The sequence below is a fragment of the Polistes dominula genome, unplaced genomic scaffold, assembly GCF_049000335.1.
Source record: "Polistes dominula isolate Pdom_NZ unplaced genomic scaffold, Pdom_raw_medaka contig_12, whole genome shotgun sequence".
NCBI classification, from domain to species: Eukaryota; Metazoa; Arthropoda; class Insecta; order Hymenoptera; family Vespidae; genus Polistes; species Polistes dominula.
Genome location: NW_028301116.1, coordinates 1032539 through 1048525, shown reverse-complemented (window position 1 = coordinate 1048525; position 15987 = coordinate 1032539). Strand labels below are relative to the sequence as shown.

Genomic DNA, 15987 nt, shown 5'->3' with positions numbered 1-15987 from the left:
TTAGTTATTTCAACGCCGGTATAGTTTGAGATAGTTTCACTCAAGTGGCAGGTAGAATTTAGCTAGAGTTAGCTAGCTAGCTAACTCTAGTCGGGGTCTCGAAAAGAAGGAAAGAAATAAAGGCGTCAAAGTGTGTACACCTTCGTTCGAAAATGTTTGCACTCATAAACTCAAAGATAACAAGGAGTTTAGATAATACGGAAACTGGGCCGAGAGTTTAACCTTATCTCAGGAAGTAAACTACGCGAATTTCTATACTTTTGGTCATACGTTTTCGTTCTATGTGTATATCATCGTACAGGTGTAAAAATATATACGTGCAAGATGATGGGCCCATTTAATATGGGAAGAACAACAAAATGATTTTACCGAAAATTTTCATTTTAATCGTTGTGAACGTTCTTTTTATTTTATTCTAAAAATATTTATGTATTTTTATTTATTCTTACTCACGAACGAAATGAAAATTTCTCGTATATTTTTGCGTTTAAATTTGATCGTGTTTTTTTAATTTTATTACGTACAAGATAAAAAACAATTTTATCATCTAACCGTGTAAACTCTACCGATTATAAATTCGTATAATACGCGATCGACAAAAACCTATAATTAATTATGAACCACAAATTTTGTGTATGCAAGATATAGTAGATTCCTTTTTGTAATTATTTCGTTTCTTGCGCCTTCCAGCGATACCCTCCGGTTCTGGTTCCAATAGCAACACAGGCAATGATACAAAGTACAAAGGTAAAGTACTTTTTATCGTAGGTCGTAAATCTTTGAGTTCGTTGTTCTCTCTACGTTCTTTCACTCTGCTTCCTCCTTATTCTTTGTTTCCTTCTATATATATATATATATTATTTTTTTATCTCTTTTTCTTCTTCTAATTTTTTTTTTTTAGCTTTAACTTGGTTTTACCTTGGCCCGTTTTATTCACCCGTCCGTTCTCACAACCTTTTTTTTATTCCTTCTCTCTTATGCTCGTCGTACTTCGTTATCTTTTTTTTTCCTTCTTCTTTTTCATTCTTTCATAGTGCTTTCTCTCTCTCTCTTTCTCACTCTTTTTCTATTTTTTATTTTATCAATGTAGAGAACCATACACATACATATGAAACGTACATACACATAGACATACACATATATATCAATCGTCGATTCTATTATTTTCTCGAAGCACTGCAAATTGATATCAATAGATAAGTACTTTATTTATGTTAGATATGCGAATCGAACATCGATCGGTACGAATTTCAATTTCTCTCTCTTTCTCCCTTTCTCTCTCTCTCTTTCTGTTTCTGGTTCTTTATTACTAGCATTGTGTCGAGTGGTACTTGTCGAATGATGCCACGGCGCGCGCGTAACGCGTGCTTGCATTGAATCAACGGGTCGCTGCTTAATTAGATCAAGCACGTACATAGTTTGTGATTCCTGATATACTTTCTCTTTTTCTCTCTCTCTCTCTCTCTCTCTTTCATCATTTTTCAACATTTTTTTCTTTTTACCATCCCCGTATTTTCCGTAGTAAATATACCCTAGTACGTAAAAGTAAAAAAAAACGAAGAAATCAAATCCTTCGACTATTAATGCAAACCATTAATAAGCTAAATTTATTTTGGTTTTTTTTTCAAGAAGAAAATCACCAATATATATATTTTTTATTTTTTGAAAATATTCCCAATTCCGAAGTAATAGAAATTCACGTAATAATATTTTTAACGAAATATTTCTCTTTTTTTCTTTTTACATTACTCTTCGGTGCGAAATTTAATATTTTTTTTTCATTTTTTTGATCGTCTTTTAAACTCTGCCTCTTCTCCAGTGCTTCAAATCGTATAGTAGTTTTTCTCCCTCTCTCTCTCACTTACTCTATTTCTTTCTCGCCTACGTTTTTTCGCTTTTTTGAGTTAAAAGGTGAATGAATAGAGTAGTCGAGTCATGTCGGAGGTTCGCAAGTCGACCTTTTCTCTCGTTTTTGCTCGATAGTTATTCGACCGAAGCCGAAAGCACAAAAGTCGAATGAGCTTCGCAGAGAGACACGCGTTCCAGAAAGTTAAAGAAATAGAAAAATAATATAAAAAGGATAGAAAGAATAAAGTGTATATGTTTACGTATATATATATGTAGTGATGAGTGTGTATGATGTGTGAGAGAGAAAGAAAGAGAGAGAGAGAGAGAAAATCTATAGAGGAAATCGCAAGCAGCAACAAGCAGCTACAGCAACTGCAACTGCAACTGCAGCAGACTCATAGCAATCGTAGTAAAACCTAGATAGTAAGTATATCGCGAGATAGACGTTTAAAGTAAACGACAGTTTGAGAAAATGCTTCTGTGGTTCGAATGAACAAAATTTTTTGGCCTCCCAATTTTGTATTTCCAATGCATCGTCAACATATGGTAGGTAGGTGTATATGTAAAGGGTTGGTACTTCTTCTTATCAACGACGACATTCGGGGAACAAGAGAAAAATTCCTTTTTCATAGATGCAATTCAATAACTCAGACGTGTTAAGATACATTTTTGTAAATTTCCTCGTATGCACTCTACTTGTAGTTCTAAAATTCTTTGATTTTTTTATTTTTAATATTCATTTTTATTTTTCATTTTCATTTTCTTTTTTTCTTTTCAGGAGTAGGTATAGATATTTCATCAAGTTCGTGACACGCATGATATATATTCATTTATTCTGGTTTTGATTGTTCTCTCCTTTTTTTTTATTTTTGTTTTTTAAATTATTGACTAATAATTTATTGTACTCGGTACTCGTACTATTTTTAATATTGATTTTGCTTATTATATCGAATTCTATTTTTTTTTCTTATTGTAATTTAATTTCGCAGCAACAATTTATGGAATAATTGTCCTTATCGTTAAAATGTCGATATAATTATTATTTATCGTCGATGGATAATAAATAGTTTCAGATGAAAATTGAAAGATTGAAAATAATCGTATAGGATATCATCGAGATTGTAATGCGCAGATATCCTGATACTAACCAATTATAATAATATTTATTTATTGATTCTAATTATCTTTGTGTTTATTGATGACAATTTCGTGCTACGTTTCTATTACTGCAATTACAAATTATGTAATATAACTGATTATCACACAATTTTTTGTTTTGTATATAGATTCCATTTATTATAAAATATAATAGGAATAGAGTTGCATTAAAACTTTGATAAGGCAAATTAAAATGCAGTTTTATCAATATAATTGTTCATTACTGTTGAAAAAAATTAAACAAACATTTACTAGATAAAAATTTCTTTGTATAAATTAAAATAATCAAAAGATATACATTTTCTAATCTCGACTAGTACAATTATATTGTAATTATCAATCTACAAATGAAATTAATAATAATGTTAGTTAAACACGCATATAAATAGTTAACATACTTTTACGTACTTATCGTATCATTAAATCATTCCTCCTCTGTTATCAGATTTTTCGCTAACACGAAAAATTTTTCGCATTTAGCTTTGACTTTCCTTCACTTTCGGGGCCCTCCTTGTATTGCGAGTTTTTTTTTGTGTGCCAAATTGCGAAGCAAAAGCCGAGTTTAGTCAGTGGAATGGAAGGTCTCTTTCTCTATTCGCGAAATTCGGACTTTCGAGATGTTTATCTTTATACCTTTTCGTTAAAAAGTTACGTTACACACGATAAAGAGACCACTTTTCATGATGTACTCTTACACACGAACATTACATCTCTCTCTTTCTAGTTTTTTTTTTTTTATTATCACGAATGATGTAAAAGTTTAAGTTATTTGTACATTTATTCATTACATAAAATATTTTAGCCGTTTAGTATGTTCTTTTTTTTATTGTTCATGTTCCATATGTTTGCGCATAAGTGTTTCCACCCATTTTTTTTATTTTTTCAAAGACTAAAAGTAAATGTCGAAAAGCAGAAAAAAAATCGCATCCCTAGTTTCCAAAATTAAACTTAAAAGTATATAAGAGTGTAATACGCGTAAAAAATTGGCGAATATATATAGTAAAGATGATAAAAAAAAAAATGCACTGACACCAAACTGACATTTAATCTGCTACTTTCTTTGAGGTTCGTTGTCATCGTTCCAAAGAGCTCTTCCACTCTTTTACGTTCTACATTTTCTTTTAAACCATTATCCTTCCTTCATAATATACACGGATAACTTAAAAACTGATTAGGAGAGACACAAAGAAAAAAGTATAAATCGATAGATAAATAATTACATTCGTAATTAAAATATTACCAAAAAAAAAAAGAAGAATAAAAAATTGTTATATGCAAAATAAAACATTTTCTAAAATGACGAAGTCTTTTCAACATTGAACCAAATGAAAATCGTCCTAATTGATTAATGTAATTGTAACAAATTGACAAGAGAGAGAAAGAGAGAGAGGGAGAGAAAGAGAGAGATAGAAAGAGACAAGGAAGAACAGGGTTGGAAAGGTGGCAACGTTTATTTGTATTTGCAACGAATTCGATTATCCCCATGGTATTTTTCTGCTGTTGTCTGTCCTACCGGGTGCCATTTATATGCTAAATATGTCCGCGTTCGTGGCTCCGAACGCGATGATTGCCTAAATTTATTATGTCGTCGGGACTGGGAAATATATTCCTATACGTAGGAACGCTATTACCAATGAAATGACAAGCTACGAGTACGATGATGATGTACAAAACTAGTTTAAGTATTTTTTTTTCTTTCATTCTTATCTTTCTTTTCTCTTAATAGTCATTTTTTTTAACAACATTTCACAATTCATATCTGAAAGTTCTTATTGTTTCCCCATTTAATTTACGTAAATATAATGTAATACGTGTGTATATGTTTTTGATACACAAATTTTAACATAAGTTTGAAAAATATTCGAAATGGTATACGAATAAAAGATGTTTCTTTCTTTTTTTCTTCTTACTTTTGTATTCTCTTTCTTTCTCTCTCTCTCTCTCTCTCTCTTTCTCTCTTTCGTTCAACTGAGAATCTTACAATATGACAAAATATTTATGAATATTCTCTCGTTGCTGGCTCATATCACTTCCAATTCTTCGTCGATTTCTTTCTACGAATAGATCCGATGACAAAATTCAAAATTTATTACTGCCACGCGACCGGTATATTCTCTCACTATTCTACTTTCCACATGTGTGTGTGTGTATGTGTGTATGTATGCATGGAATCAGTCGGAAATCGATATATGCAAAATATTTTGATGCTAACAGATTGGGAAGCGACGTTGTGTACGATAGAAGATTTATAGACCCGGTTTTGTTGTTACGGGTCAATTTTATTCTACCCTATCCTCCTCTCTCTCTCCCTCTCTCTCTCTCTCTCTCTCTCTCTCTCTCTCGGAGAGAGAGTAGTTCGTTGAAAATATACGCGCGTGAAGAATTCACAACAAGTGTATTGTAATTTTTGATTTGAAAGTATATAGGAAGGAAGGCAATACGTGAAGTATGATGATTGTTCGAATGATGGTTTTTAATAATTCGTAAATAATTTCATTTCACATGTGTGGTGTATGTGTATATATGTATATATTTATATTATATTACGCGACAAATATAAATTCTAATTATATCGATCAACGAATATGTTTACGAAATTTTGCACGAATTATTTAGAATGAAAATTTAAATTAACAATATTGGAGAATATTAAATGACCGTTCGATATTTGCATAATATACAATAGTTTTATTTAACTATAAAAATGATATTTTTTAATGTATTTTTCTATCACGTAACATACGATATATCTTAATCTATATGCAGGAAATTTTATTTAGGGTGAGAGGTACGAGGTGAACATACACCCAGTTTAATCCTACTAATGAGATTTATTTAAAACAGGTATTAGAAAAAGTGCAATATTAGTTTCACAATCTTACGGTTACAACTTAGATGGGCGACTGTATTCTTACAACTGATAACGACTTATAATACAACTGCGACTGCTACGACTGAAGACTAACTACGGCTACGACTATGACTGCTAACTTCTTATTTTTTTCCACGTATTTTATATCAGAAATGACCTACACCCCTTTGGAGAGGGAAGGAGATTATGAATCTTATTGACCAATAGCATAAGGATCCACCCCCATAGTCCACTGACGGGTACAGCCTATGGTTTTTGGTAGTGGGAACTATGCATAAAGAAACTTGATCAAGAACATCGGAATGTTATCGCTTTTTATGGTATCGCATATGTTTACATAGGAATCCGAAATGCTTCAAAGGGTCCCGATATTGCACAAGGGTTTTTATTACACCAATATATCCCGATAATCCTTAGGTTTGTTTATGGTTTTATGGCCTTCCTAATCTTTTCTTTTAGTCTCTGAATAGAGTTTTTCTTTCCAGAAAATAAAATATAAAGAAAAGAACTGAATACTAGTTTTTCGTCTACATCTGCGACACTTAAAACTCTCCTATATATATATATATATATATAAATTACGTGTCACGTTGTTTGTGTGCAATGTCCTCCTAAACTACTGAACAAATTTTAATAAAATATTGCACACTGTGTGCAGTTTCATCCAATTTGAAAGATAGGATAGTTTATATCTCAATATATAATCGCAATATTATTTTATTGCGAATTATTTGTTTATTAACAAAGAGTCATGATTATCTTTGTTAATTCGATAAGATTCTAACAGATGGCGGTATAAGGTAATTCGTTAACTTAAAGACGTGTGTATCGGACTGATTGTGAGCTACAGCAACACGTGACGGGGCACCCCTATAATATATATATTAGGGTAGGTCAAAAAAATGACTTCTTTTTTTTTTAAGTGCCACGGAAAAATGGGTTGCTAGACGCCTTAAAACAATTCTCACCAAATATGAGCTCTTAATTTCAATAGGAACATCCTCCGCATCGCAGTTTCTTATTTTTTTTTCAGTCTAATAGATTAAAATTTATACCTCATTATTTATTGATTGTGCAGAAAAATATTCTAGACAAATTTTGTAGGAAATTTAGTGCTCTATAAAAAAGATATCTTATATTTTTTCCGTAAACCTCACCATTTGAATGATATTGAAGATTTAAATTTGATGATTTTTAGACAAATTTCATTTTTGTTTATGAATTTTATAACTCGACAATAAATGACTATTAAAAAGTGCACAATACAAACTTTTGTAGAAAATTAACTGCTCTATAAAAATGGTGTCCTATGTTTTAGCGATAAAACTAAGCGTTTAAAAGATATTCAGAGACAAAAATCAGTACACGTGAAAGTTTGATGATTCAGAGACAAAAATCAGTACACGTGAAAGTTTGATGATGAATATCTTTTGAACGCTTAATTTAATCGCCAAAACATAAGACACCATTTTTATAGAGCAGTTAATTTTCTACAAAAGTTTGTATTGTGCACTTTTTAATAGTCATTTATTGTCGAGTTATAAAATTCATAAACAAAAATGAAATTTGTCTAAAAATCATCAAATTTAAATCTTCAATATCATTCAAATGGTGAGGTTTACGGAAAAAATATAAGATACCTTTTCTGTAGAGCATTAAATTTCCTACAAAATTCGTTTTAAACATTTTTCTGTACAATCAATAAATAATGAGGTATGAATTTTAATCTATTGGACTGAAAAAAAAAAAAAATAAAAAACTGCGATGCGGAGGATCTTCCTATTAAAATTAAGAGCTCATATTTGGTGAGAATTATTTTAAGGTGTCTAGCAACCCATTTTTCTGTGGCACTTGAAGAAAAAAAAGTCATTTTTTCGAGGCACCCTAATATATATATATATATATATATGAATCACATGTAGAGAAAATTGGAAGAAAAAATAAGGAAACAATTATTTGAATTTATTGAAGTATTGTGTCAAGAAAAATATAATGGCGTTTAGTAGTTCTATCATTTCAAAAGTAGAAAGACTTTAATTAGTTCAGTGGAATTTAATTAACTGACAAGTACGCGACCAAGAAGCTGTGAAATTTAAGCTTTGAAGAGAGAAGAGTCTTTGTTTACTTCGAAGAATCTTAGAATCGTAAGGAGAAGACAGTACCGATAATTGTACGATTCAAATGAATAACAATGTTGCTGTTCGTCAAAGTTGCCATTAAAATTTATTTGCGGAATTTCATTTTGGTCGTATACTTTGTTTCACAAAATTAGATTGTAGAAATAAACAAATTTATAAACTATATAATAGTCTATGTAAATTGGAAACGACTACTCTTTCGTCAAAAATTCCATTTAGACGACGGCTCGACCCATGTACACTGTGACCTAAAATTTATTTGAATAAATGAGATTCCAACAGAATGATAATTAAAATTTTGCAGCATCTATAAATTTGTATAAAGCTTTAACATCGACAAAACGATAATTAATCGTTAATATTTTTATATTCTCATTCATTCATCTATACTCATTATGATTATGATTATTATTATTATTATTATTATTATTATTATTATTATTATTATTATTATTGTTATTATAATTATTATTATTATTCAATCTAATGAAAATTTCATATACTAACTATACAGGACACGATATGTAGTCATTTTCCCATAGTAACAGTAGCAATTGTTCATTTCTATTTTATTTTTCTTTGAATAAATGATTAACAGATTAATGGTTTGCAGGAAAACTGAGGCAAAATTCTGGAAACAATATTCTCGAGGGTAACCAAGATATGTTAAAGGAACAAGGTATGTAAAAATAACAATTCTTATAAAAAATAACAAAATTACATACCTGTACAAATAATGCTGATCAATAATATAATAATAAAAATTGATAAAAAAAATATTTGTAGATCTGAAACTTCGTAGCCGGAACAAGAATGGTGATGTGACCGATGATTATGAAGATTCAAGCTCGACGAGGAAGAAAAGTTCAGTACTTTTATTAATAGTAACCATTACACTGATCTTGTGCCTGAACCATCGTCTACCATTTAGGACACTTAATCCTGCTTGAAAGTCATGTAACACAAATACCAATGGTCAGCAGCATAATAATATTATAGAACACTTATGGCGATTTTTCTTAAATCGTGTTGAAAACTTGGCGAATAATCTTGTCAAAATTTATCGCTCAGGGAGACTTTCATTCAAGATTGATGCTGACCATACGCAATCGCTTTGTATTATAATGTAATAATTTATAAGAATGTATAGGAAACGAAGAAACGAGTGTAACGATAATGGGTTGTAAGATGCACGAGAGATGTATTTTCTTGGTGAGATTTTCAAGAACTCAATTTGTTGTTCTCACTTTTATCGAGATCTCGCAAAAGTTTATTCGTTAAAAAGGAAAAAAAAATGAGAGAAGGTTTTTCTGGAAGATAGGATCCTTCCCAACAACACAACAAGCTCCTCGACTTCCATCAGTTTCGTGTTTTTCTATGCTCGTCCTTTTTAAACAATCCTTCTTTATTTATTTTTTTTCTTCTACTTCTTCTTCGTTTTTCTCTTTCTCTCTTTCGAAATTTCGAGAGACGATTCTTCAGAAAAATACAACACTCAATCGATAGCAGCATCAGCAGCTGGAGCATGGAAGGATGTTTGATCGGGGGAAGGATGTTATTATCTTTCGAAAAAAGAAAAAACCGGAAATTGTATATTCTAAAGTTCATTCTCGACTAAAATACAGCAGGTTCCTTGAAAGAAAGAAATTTTTATTATATCGTACGAGAGAATAAATTTAATAAAAGGAAGTACGTAATAGAATATTATTATTATTATTATTATTATTATTATAATTATTATTATTATTATTATTATTATTATTATTATTATTATTATTATTATTATCGAATGATCTTAAATTATTCTAAATGAAGTTGTTTTTTCTCAATTTTTTCTTTAGAAAAGATTAAAGAAAAAACCCAAGGAAAAGTAATCGGCTTTTAAGTGAAAAGAAAAGAAAAAAGAAACCATTTTAATGTAGTCTACGCATTTCAATTTCTCGACTGCAATATCAAAAGAAATACAACTGCCAGTGTAACTGTATTCTAATTATTTTAATTAATTAGTCGAATGGATAGCGTTATTACGCGGTGATATCATTGTAAGATTAAATAATGTTCAATTATAAGATCATTCATTTTATATGAAAGAACAAATATTGCGTCAGAATTTGAGTGAACGAAAATAAACAAAAATATGAATAATAATAATGACTTATAGAAAAAGATGTATTGTAAAGTGAACATTAAAAACAAAAGGACTATGGATTAATTTATCGAATTTTCGTGATAATTGATAAAAAAAAAAAATAATAAAAGCGATAAGCGTGAAATACATTGTGTATAGATCATATATAATAATGTATTAATTAGCGATTGTATACACGATACTCGAATTATACGAATCAACGCTTCTAATCTCCTACGAAAATCTAAGCCACATTAGTTTTATTTTCATCAAAATGAATAAGAGATTGTTCTCTCTAGTCCAGGGGTCGGCAACATGCGGCTCGCGAACCACATGCGGCTCTTTGGATGTGAAGCTGCGGCTCTTTAGTTAAAAGAGTTTAGAAAAAAAAAAACACACATTTCAAAATCGTTCTGAATCGATTAACGTGGATTAAGCACCGATGAATAGTTAGTTTAGTTTTTTTTTTTTATCAAAAAACTTTATTTATGCGAGTACTATTTATTTTTGGCAATAAACAATTTTGTGGCTCTTTAAAAACTTCCGACTCAAAAAGTTGCCGACCCCTGCTCTAATCGATACAATTAAAGAAATATTAAAAGACTGTACGAGGGCATGCATATTTTATTTTATTTTATATTTTTTTTCTTCTTTTTTTTTTTTTTTTTTTAAATAAATGCGCCCTTTTTTTGAATCATTTCGATGCGACACACATAACATACACACACACACATACACGTACACAAGAAAAAAAAATGGATACAAGTGTTGTATATATTAGAATAAGTGAATATTGTCATAATCAACGTGAAAATGTGCTAATAATTTAGGAAAAAATGAGACGTTCTTTACGATGTGAGCCGTTTTGAAAATGGTACACTCTACTATTTATTTTTTTAATTATTTTTTCGTATATATATATAAAAGTTTTATTATTGAATATAATAAATTTGAAAAAAATATATCAAGAATCGTATTACAATAAATATGTACGATATATCAGAAATAACAAAACGGCTCATTCATATAGAATTGCTCGACAACGTGAACATTTTTCAACGTTTTGTATATAAATAAAATAAACACGAAATGCGTGTATATGTGGCTTGCGTGAGAAAGAAAGTAGTAAAACGAAACAGATTATTTCTGAATTTCGTATTGATATAATTATAATTATAATCTTATCGATTAAGTTAATTATTTGAAAATGATTTGTTTTCTAATCAATTAACATAACAGAAAATTTTGAAACAGTGTGCTTTAATGAGAATCAAGATGACTTATCGAACAATAAAAATGATATTGTTCGTTACGAAGAAGAAACGTTTGATACTGAATGCACGATGGAAATGAAACCAATAATTTGGTGCCATATATCTATGTATTCTCAATAAATTATTATATAGGTCATACATATTAATATAATTTTGTAGAGTATTGCGCGAATTAAAAAATTCGATGGACTTGATTTTGTATTAAGTCTTAAAATAATCGGACAATAGTAAATGGGAAATGTATAGAAGAGAAACAAAGATAATTATGAAGAAGAAATTATATGTTTAAATGATTATACTAAAAAAATTGTGTATTTTTATTTTATTTAATGTTATATATGAATCATAAAAGCATATAGCACTTTCAAAAGTAATACAATTATTCATTTGTCTCGTCCATATATTCATAATATAATAATAAAGTGCTAAAACTGATAAAAATCGTTGCTAATGAACGGATAAAACACATATCAATTATCTGTGTTCCTCATTGAAACTGACTTGTATAGATACAAAGCCAGTGGTAAGTGTTATTTTTGTATAGGTGAAGAAATCTTGATAAGATTACTTTTACTGTCAATTTTGATCATCATTTTTCAACATTTAATCGAACGCCCACATTCTATTTTTGTTTTTTATAATCATCATCTAATCGAATGTATATTTAAATATCCTTTAGATTGTCGTAAAGCCATGATGTAAAGAAAAAATTTGAAAAAAAAAGCTAATGTCGCGAGTATCTATTTACTAATTAGTGTTTCAATTTGAATATAGGTTTTCATATAATATCTCTCTTATGAGAAAAATTGCAAATGATTATTTAATAATTTGTTGATCGATAGAACTACTTATGTCCAATGGAAATACCGAACCGATGTAAGAAGTGAAAGAATTTCTATGCAGAACACACATTACCTACTTTTGTATCATCGGCATTGTAGATAACATTGTAATCTGAACGAAGAAATAGTGTGCGTAATATATTGTAATGAGTAAATGTAAAATTTGTAATAAAGCTGAGTTGATACAAGTGCTTAAAAATAAAAAAGTAAAAAAAAAAAGAAAAAAAAAGAAAGAAATAAGAACACGAAACTTAAGAAAAACAAAACAAATAAGTTTGAACATATATATATATATATAACATGTTCCTTGTATAGATACTTGAGACGAATACTATCTTAATACATTATTTCATCGATGAACCTTTCTCCTTATCACGTTGAATGGCATGCAAAGTTTTTGATATGTTTTGCCGTAGAAACTACGATTATTAGAATACAAAATTATAAAAACAATTTAGTAACGTTGATCATCGAAAACCAACACGCAAAGCACCACGGACAAATTTGGTAACATTCAACGTGTTAAGAAAATATTCAACATCGAAGAGAGAAAATGTGAGAAATAAAAAAAAAATGATTTAAGCTTTTCTTCAATCAATAAAAATATTAAAATTTGGTAATATAGAGAATATATCAGATTTTTAAATTGTTTTTTTAAAAACGCAATATTACGTCATATATGAAGAAAGTGATATAATCGTACAAAATATTCGTCAAACTTTAACATTCGATTTTTATTCATACTTCTTTCAACATTCACTCAAATAATTACTAACCATAAGTTACAGTACAACGAATAATGTATTATATTTCAAATTACTTCCGAAGTTAATTTTTTTGTCCCTTGTTAGCGTTCACAATTGATCTACTTTAAAAATCTCTCTGACGGTGTGCAAATTTTTGTTCCATATACAATTATAAAGCGGTAATAAAGCTCACTGGGTTCTTCTTCTTTTTCTTCTTTTTTTTTTCTTAGGTTAATGTTTAAACAGTCGGCTTGCTACGACGACAAGTATGGCGGCAAAAAAAAATAATCAATTTTTAAAAAGATCACACACTATTATAAGTAGAGCGCGTTTCGGTCTATTTACAATTATTTACTTGCGTTTAAATGCATTTCGGATTTATTACACAAAAATTTCGATTATTACGAGACAATTTTATTTGCTGTTTTACCCCTTTTTTTCTTTCTTTCTTTTTCCTCTTTGTTATTTTGATATTTATATTTACAGTTAAACCTATCTACGAAAGGTTGTGAAACATACAACATCGTAGGATAAAACTGTCAACATTGTTGAATCGTCTTCGTGAAAATTCGAAGGTATTCTTTTTAATAAAAATCTTACTCTGAAAAGGGGACGTCACGTTAAATGTTTCTTTTATTTTTTTTTTTTTTTTTTTTATTGATAATTTTATCCTACGCACACACTCGTGCAAATCAATAATTTTATTTACAAAATTATGAATATATTCATTCAATTAACACCAGCGTCATCGTCAACGAGCATTTTTCTAATATATACTTATATATATATATGTATATATACCTAATCCTAATCGTTATTTACAGCGGTATTTAAATCGTTACAATTCATTGTCAAATATACAATTTTCCAGATTATTTTTCTCTTTTCATTCAGAAACATTCGACAAATAAATTATCTCACATCAGATGAATGAGATATAAGATGTTTACATCTTATTAAAGATTTACATTTACATACAATATTATCCTCAGTTGACTAGATCAGGGGTCGGCAACCTGCGGCTCGCGAGCCACATGTGGCTCTTTGGATATTAAGCTGCGACTCTTTAGTTCCATACGCAAATATTATTTATTTTATCAAAAAAAAAAAAAAAAAAAAAAAAAAAAAAAAAAAAAAAAAAAAAAAACATTTAAAAATCGTTCTGAATCGATTAACGAGGATTAGGCACCGATTCTATCTCTCAGCGGCTGAGACATGCGAGTACTATTTATTGTTGGCAAGAAAAATTTTTGTGGCTCTTTAAAAACTTCGAAATTTTGTAAATTGTAATTTTTGACTCTTCCGACTCAAAAGGTTGCCGACCCCTGGACTAGATCAAAGCTGTTGTTAATTAGAAAGAGGACTAAATACATTCAAAATTTTTCATTTTTCTCTGTTTGTCTCATTTAGTTTCTTCATATTGTTTCCAAAATTCATTTTTTTAATTTTTTATCTGTAATGTGTTAACAGAAAATGCGAAAAGTTATTTCGACATTAACATTATGATCTTATCATAGACATTACTATATAAATTGAAAATAATTGTAATTAGTTAGATGCGACATATAGAATTTTTATTTCTAATTTCGCAAAAAATTCGTTTACTATCTTTGAACGTATAATTGAATAACAATTACACCAAAATTATAGATAGCAGTTATGGATTAATTTTAGGCTTCGATATCGTCATTATCTCAGTTTGTTTTTTCAAAAAATATTAGGCCGAGATTAATTGAAAATATTATCAAACAAAATATATCGGTTAATCAAGATTAAATATGAATAAAGTTAGTTAATTATAATATTCAACACAATGCTGCTTTCTCTATTATGTAAAATATAAAAAAAAAACAAAAGTAAAATTTGTTTTTCTTTTTAGTTAGCATATTTTTTCAAGTAATAACTCATGATAATAAATTCGTTGTCATTAAAAAAATTTCATTTCTCTGGATTGTCATGTAACTTTTTATACATAGATCATTTTCTAATCAGTTAGAAATGACTTCTGAATAATATCTAATAGATCAATAGGACAACAACATTGAAACCAAGTTAGATATTACAAAATAATGAACAATATAATATTATCGATAAATTTTCATGAACAAAACGTAATTATATATCAAAATGTTAAAAATAATAATTTGGTATGATAAAAGTAATATCGTACATTTACAAAAAAGGAAAGTACAGTCGTGAAATTTAGATATACACAATATCGTAATCTATAATTTCACGAAAGTTCATTTATATATTAGTTATAAATCTTTGTTTGTTTTCTTTTTCTTATAAGCATGTAGAAAGGAAAAGCGTGAACATCGACAATCGCACTTATACTTAAGACAAATTGATCCCGTTTGCTAATGGAAAAGGAATGTTAGTGCGCGTAATAGACTAGGTCCAATTAATCGAAATATTTTCGTATTTTCTTGGACAGCATGTATCTAAACACTGACTACGAAAGGATAGATAATAGAATTGTATAAATGATTATATTAATTTGTAAAAAAGCGCATGACCTATCACCTCTCGACGATATCGAACGAGATACATTATCGGTTCTACGACGATTTGCATCGTTGTTCAAAGGTTGCTTTCGTTGTACGTCCTTGTCAATTTTATTTTCAGCATTAATGTTGTCATTATTATTATTATGTCGTCCACTATTGGTTCGTGTATCTGAAAACGATTAAAATATTTATTAAAATGAGATTATTAGTTTGATAGTTTGCAAAACATTTAAATCATTTTACAAAAAAATACAAATGTTAGATTAATATAACAATACGTTTAATTTCATAAAGATGATATAGGACAGATTTTACAGAAAAGAAATATAATCTTGTAATTTTGTAATATGTGTCCAATAATCGATATGCAAAATGATACGATGAATGAATTTAAATATTCTTACACGTGAGGGTGGAGTATCGATATTCGTAAAAGGTCAAAGTAACTTTTGTAAATTCATTATAAGTTAT

General features: G+C 29.0%; 2 protein-coding genes across 5 annotated transcripts in view; one reads left to right on the top strand and one right to left on the bottom strand.

Moving 5' to 3' along the window:
• Positions 1–14163, top strand: part of LOC107070169 (opioid-binding protein/cell adhesion molecule homolog) — a 209122-nt gene extending 194959 nt beyond the window's left edge. The window contains exons 8-10 of one of the 2 annotated variants that reach the window (XM_015328104.2): positions 691–747; positions 8630–8695; positions 8803–14163. In XM_015328104.2, coding sequence (XP_015183590.1) covers positions 691–747; positions 8630–8695; positions 8803–8966 — 287 coding nt within the window. In that variant the 3' untranslated portion in view covers positions 8967–14163. The remainder of the gene's footprint in view (positions 1–690; positions 748–8629; positions 8696–8802) is intronic. The other variant, XM_015328105.2, reaches the window with a different exon arrangement.
• Positions 14112–15987, bottom strand: part of LOC107070160 (neurotrimin) — a 236039-nt gene continuing 234163 nt past the window's right edge. For all 3 annotated transcript variants that reach the window (XM_089176864.1, XM_089176865.1, XM_015328090.2), the window contains one exon: positions 14112–15685. In XM_089176864.1, coding sequence (XP_089032990.1) covers positions 15462–15685 — 224 coding nt within the window. In that variant the 3' untranslated portion in view covers positions 14112–15461. The remainder of the gene's footprint in view (positions 15686–15987) is intronic.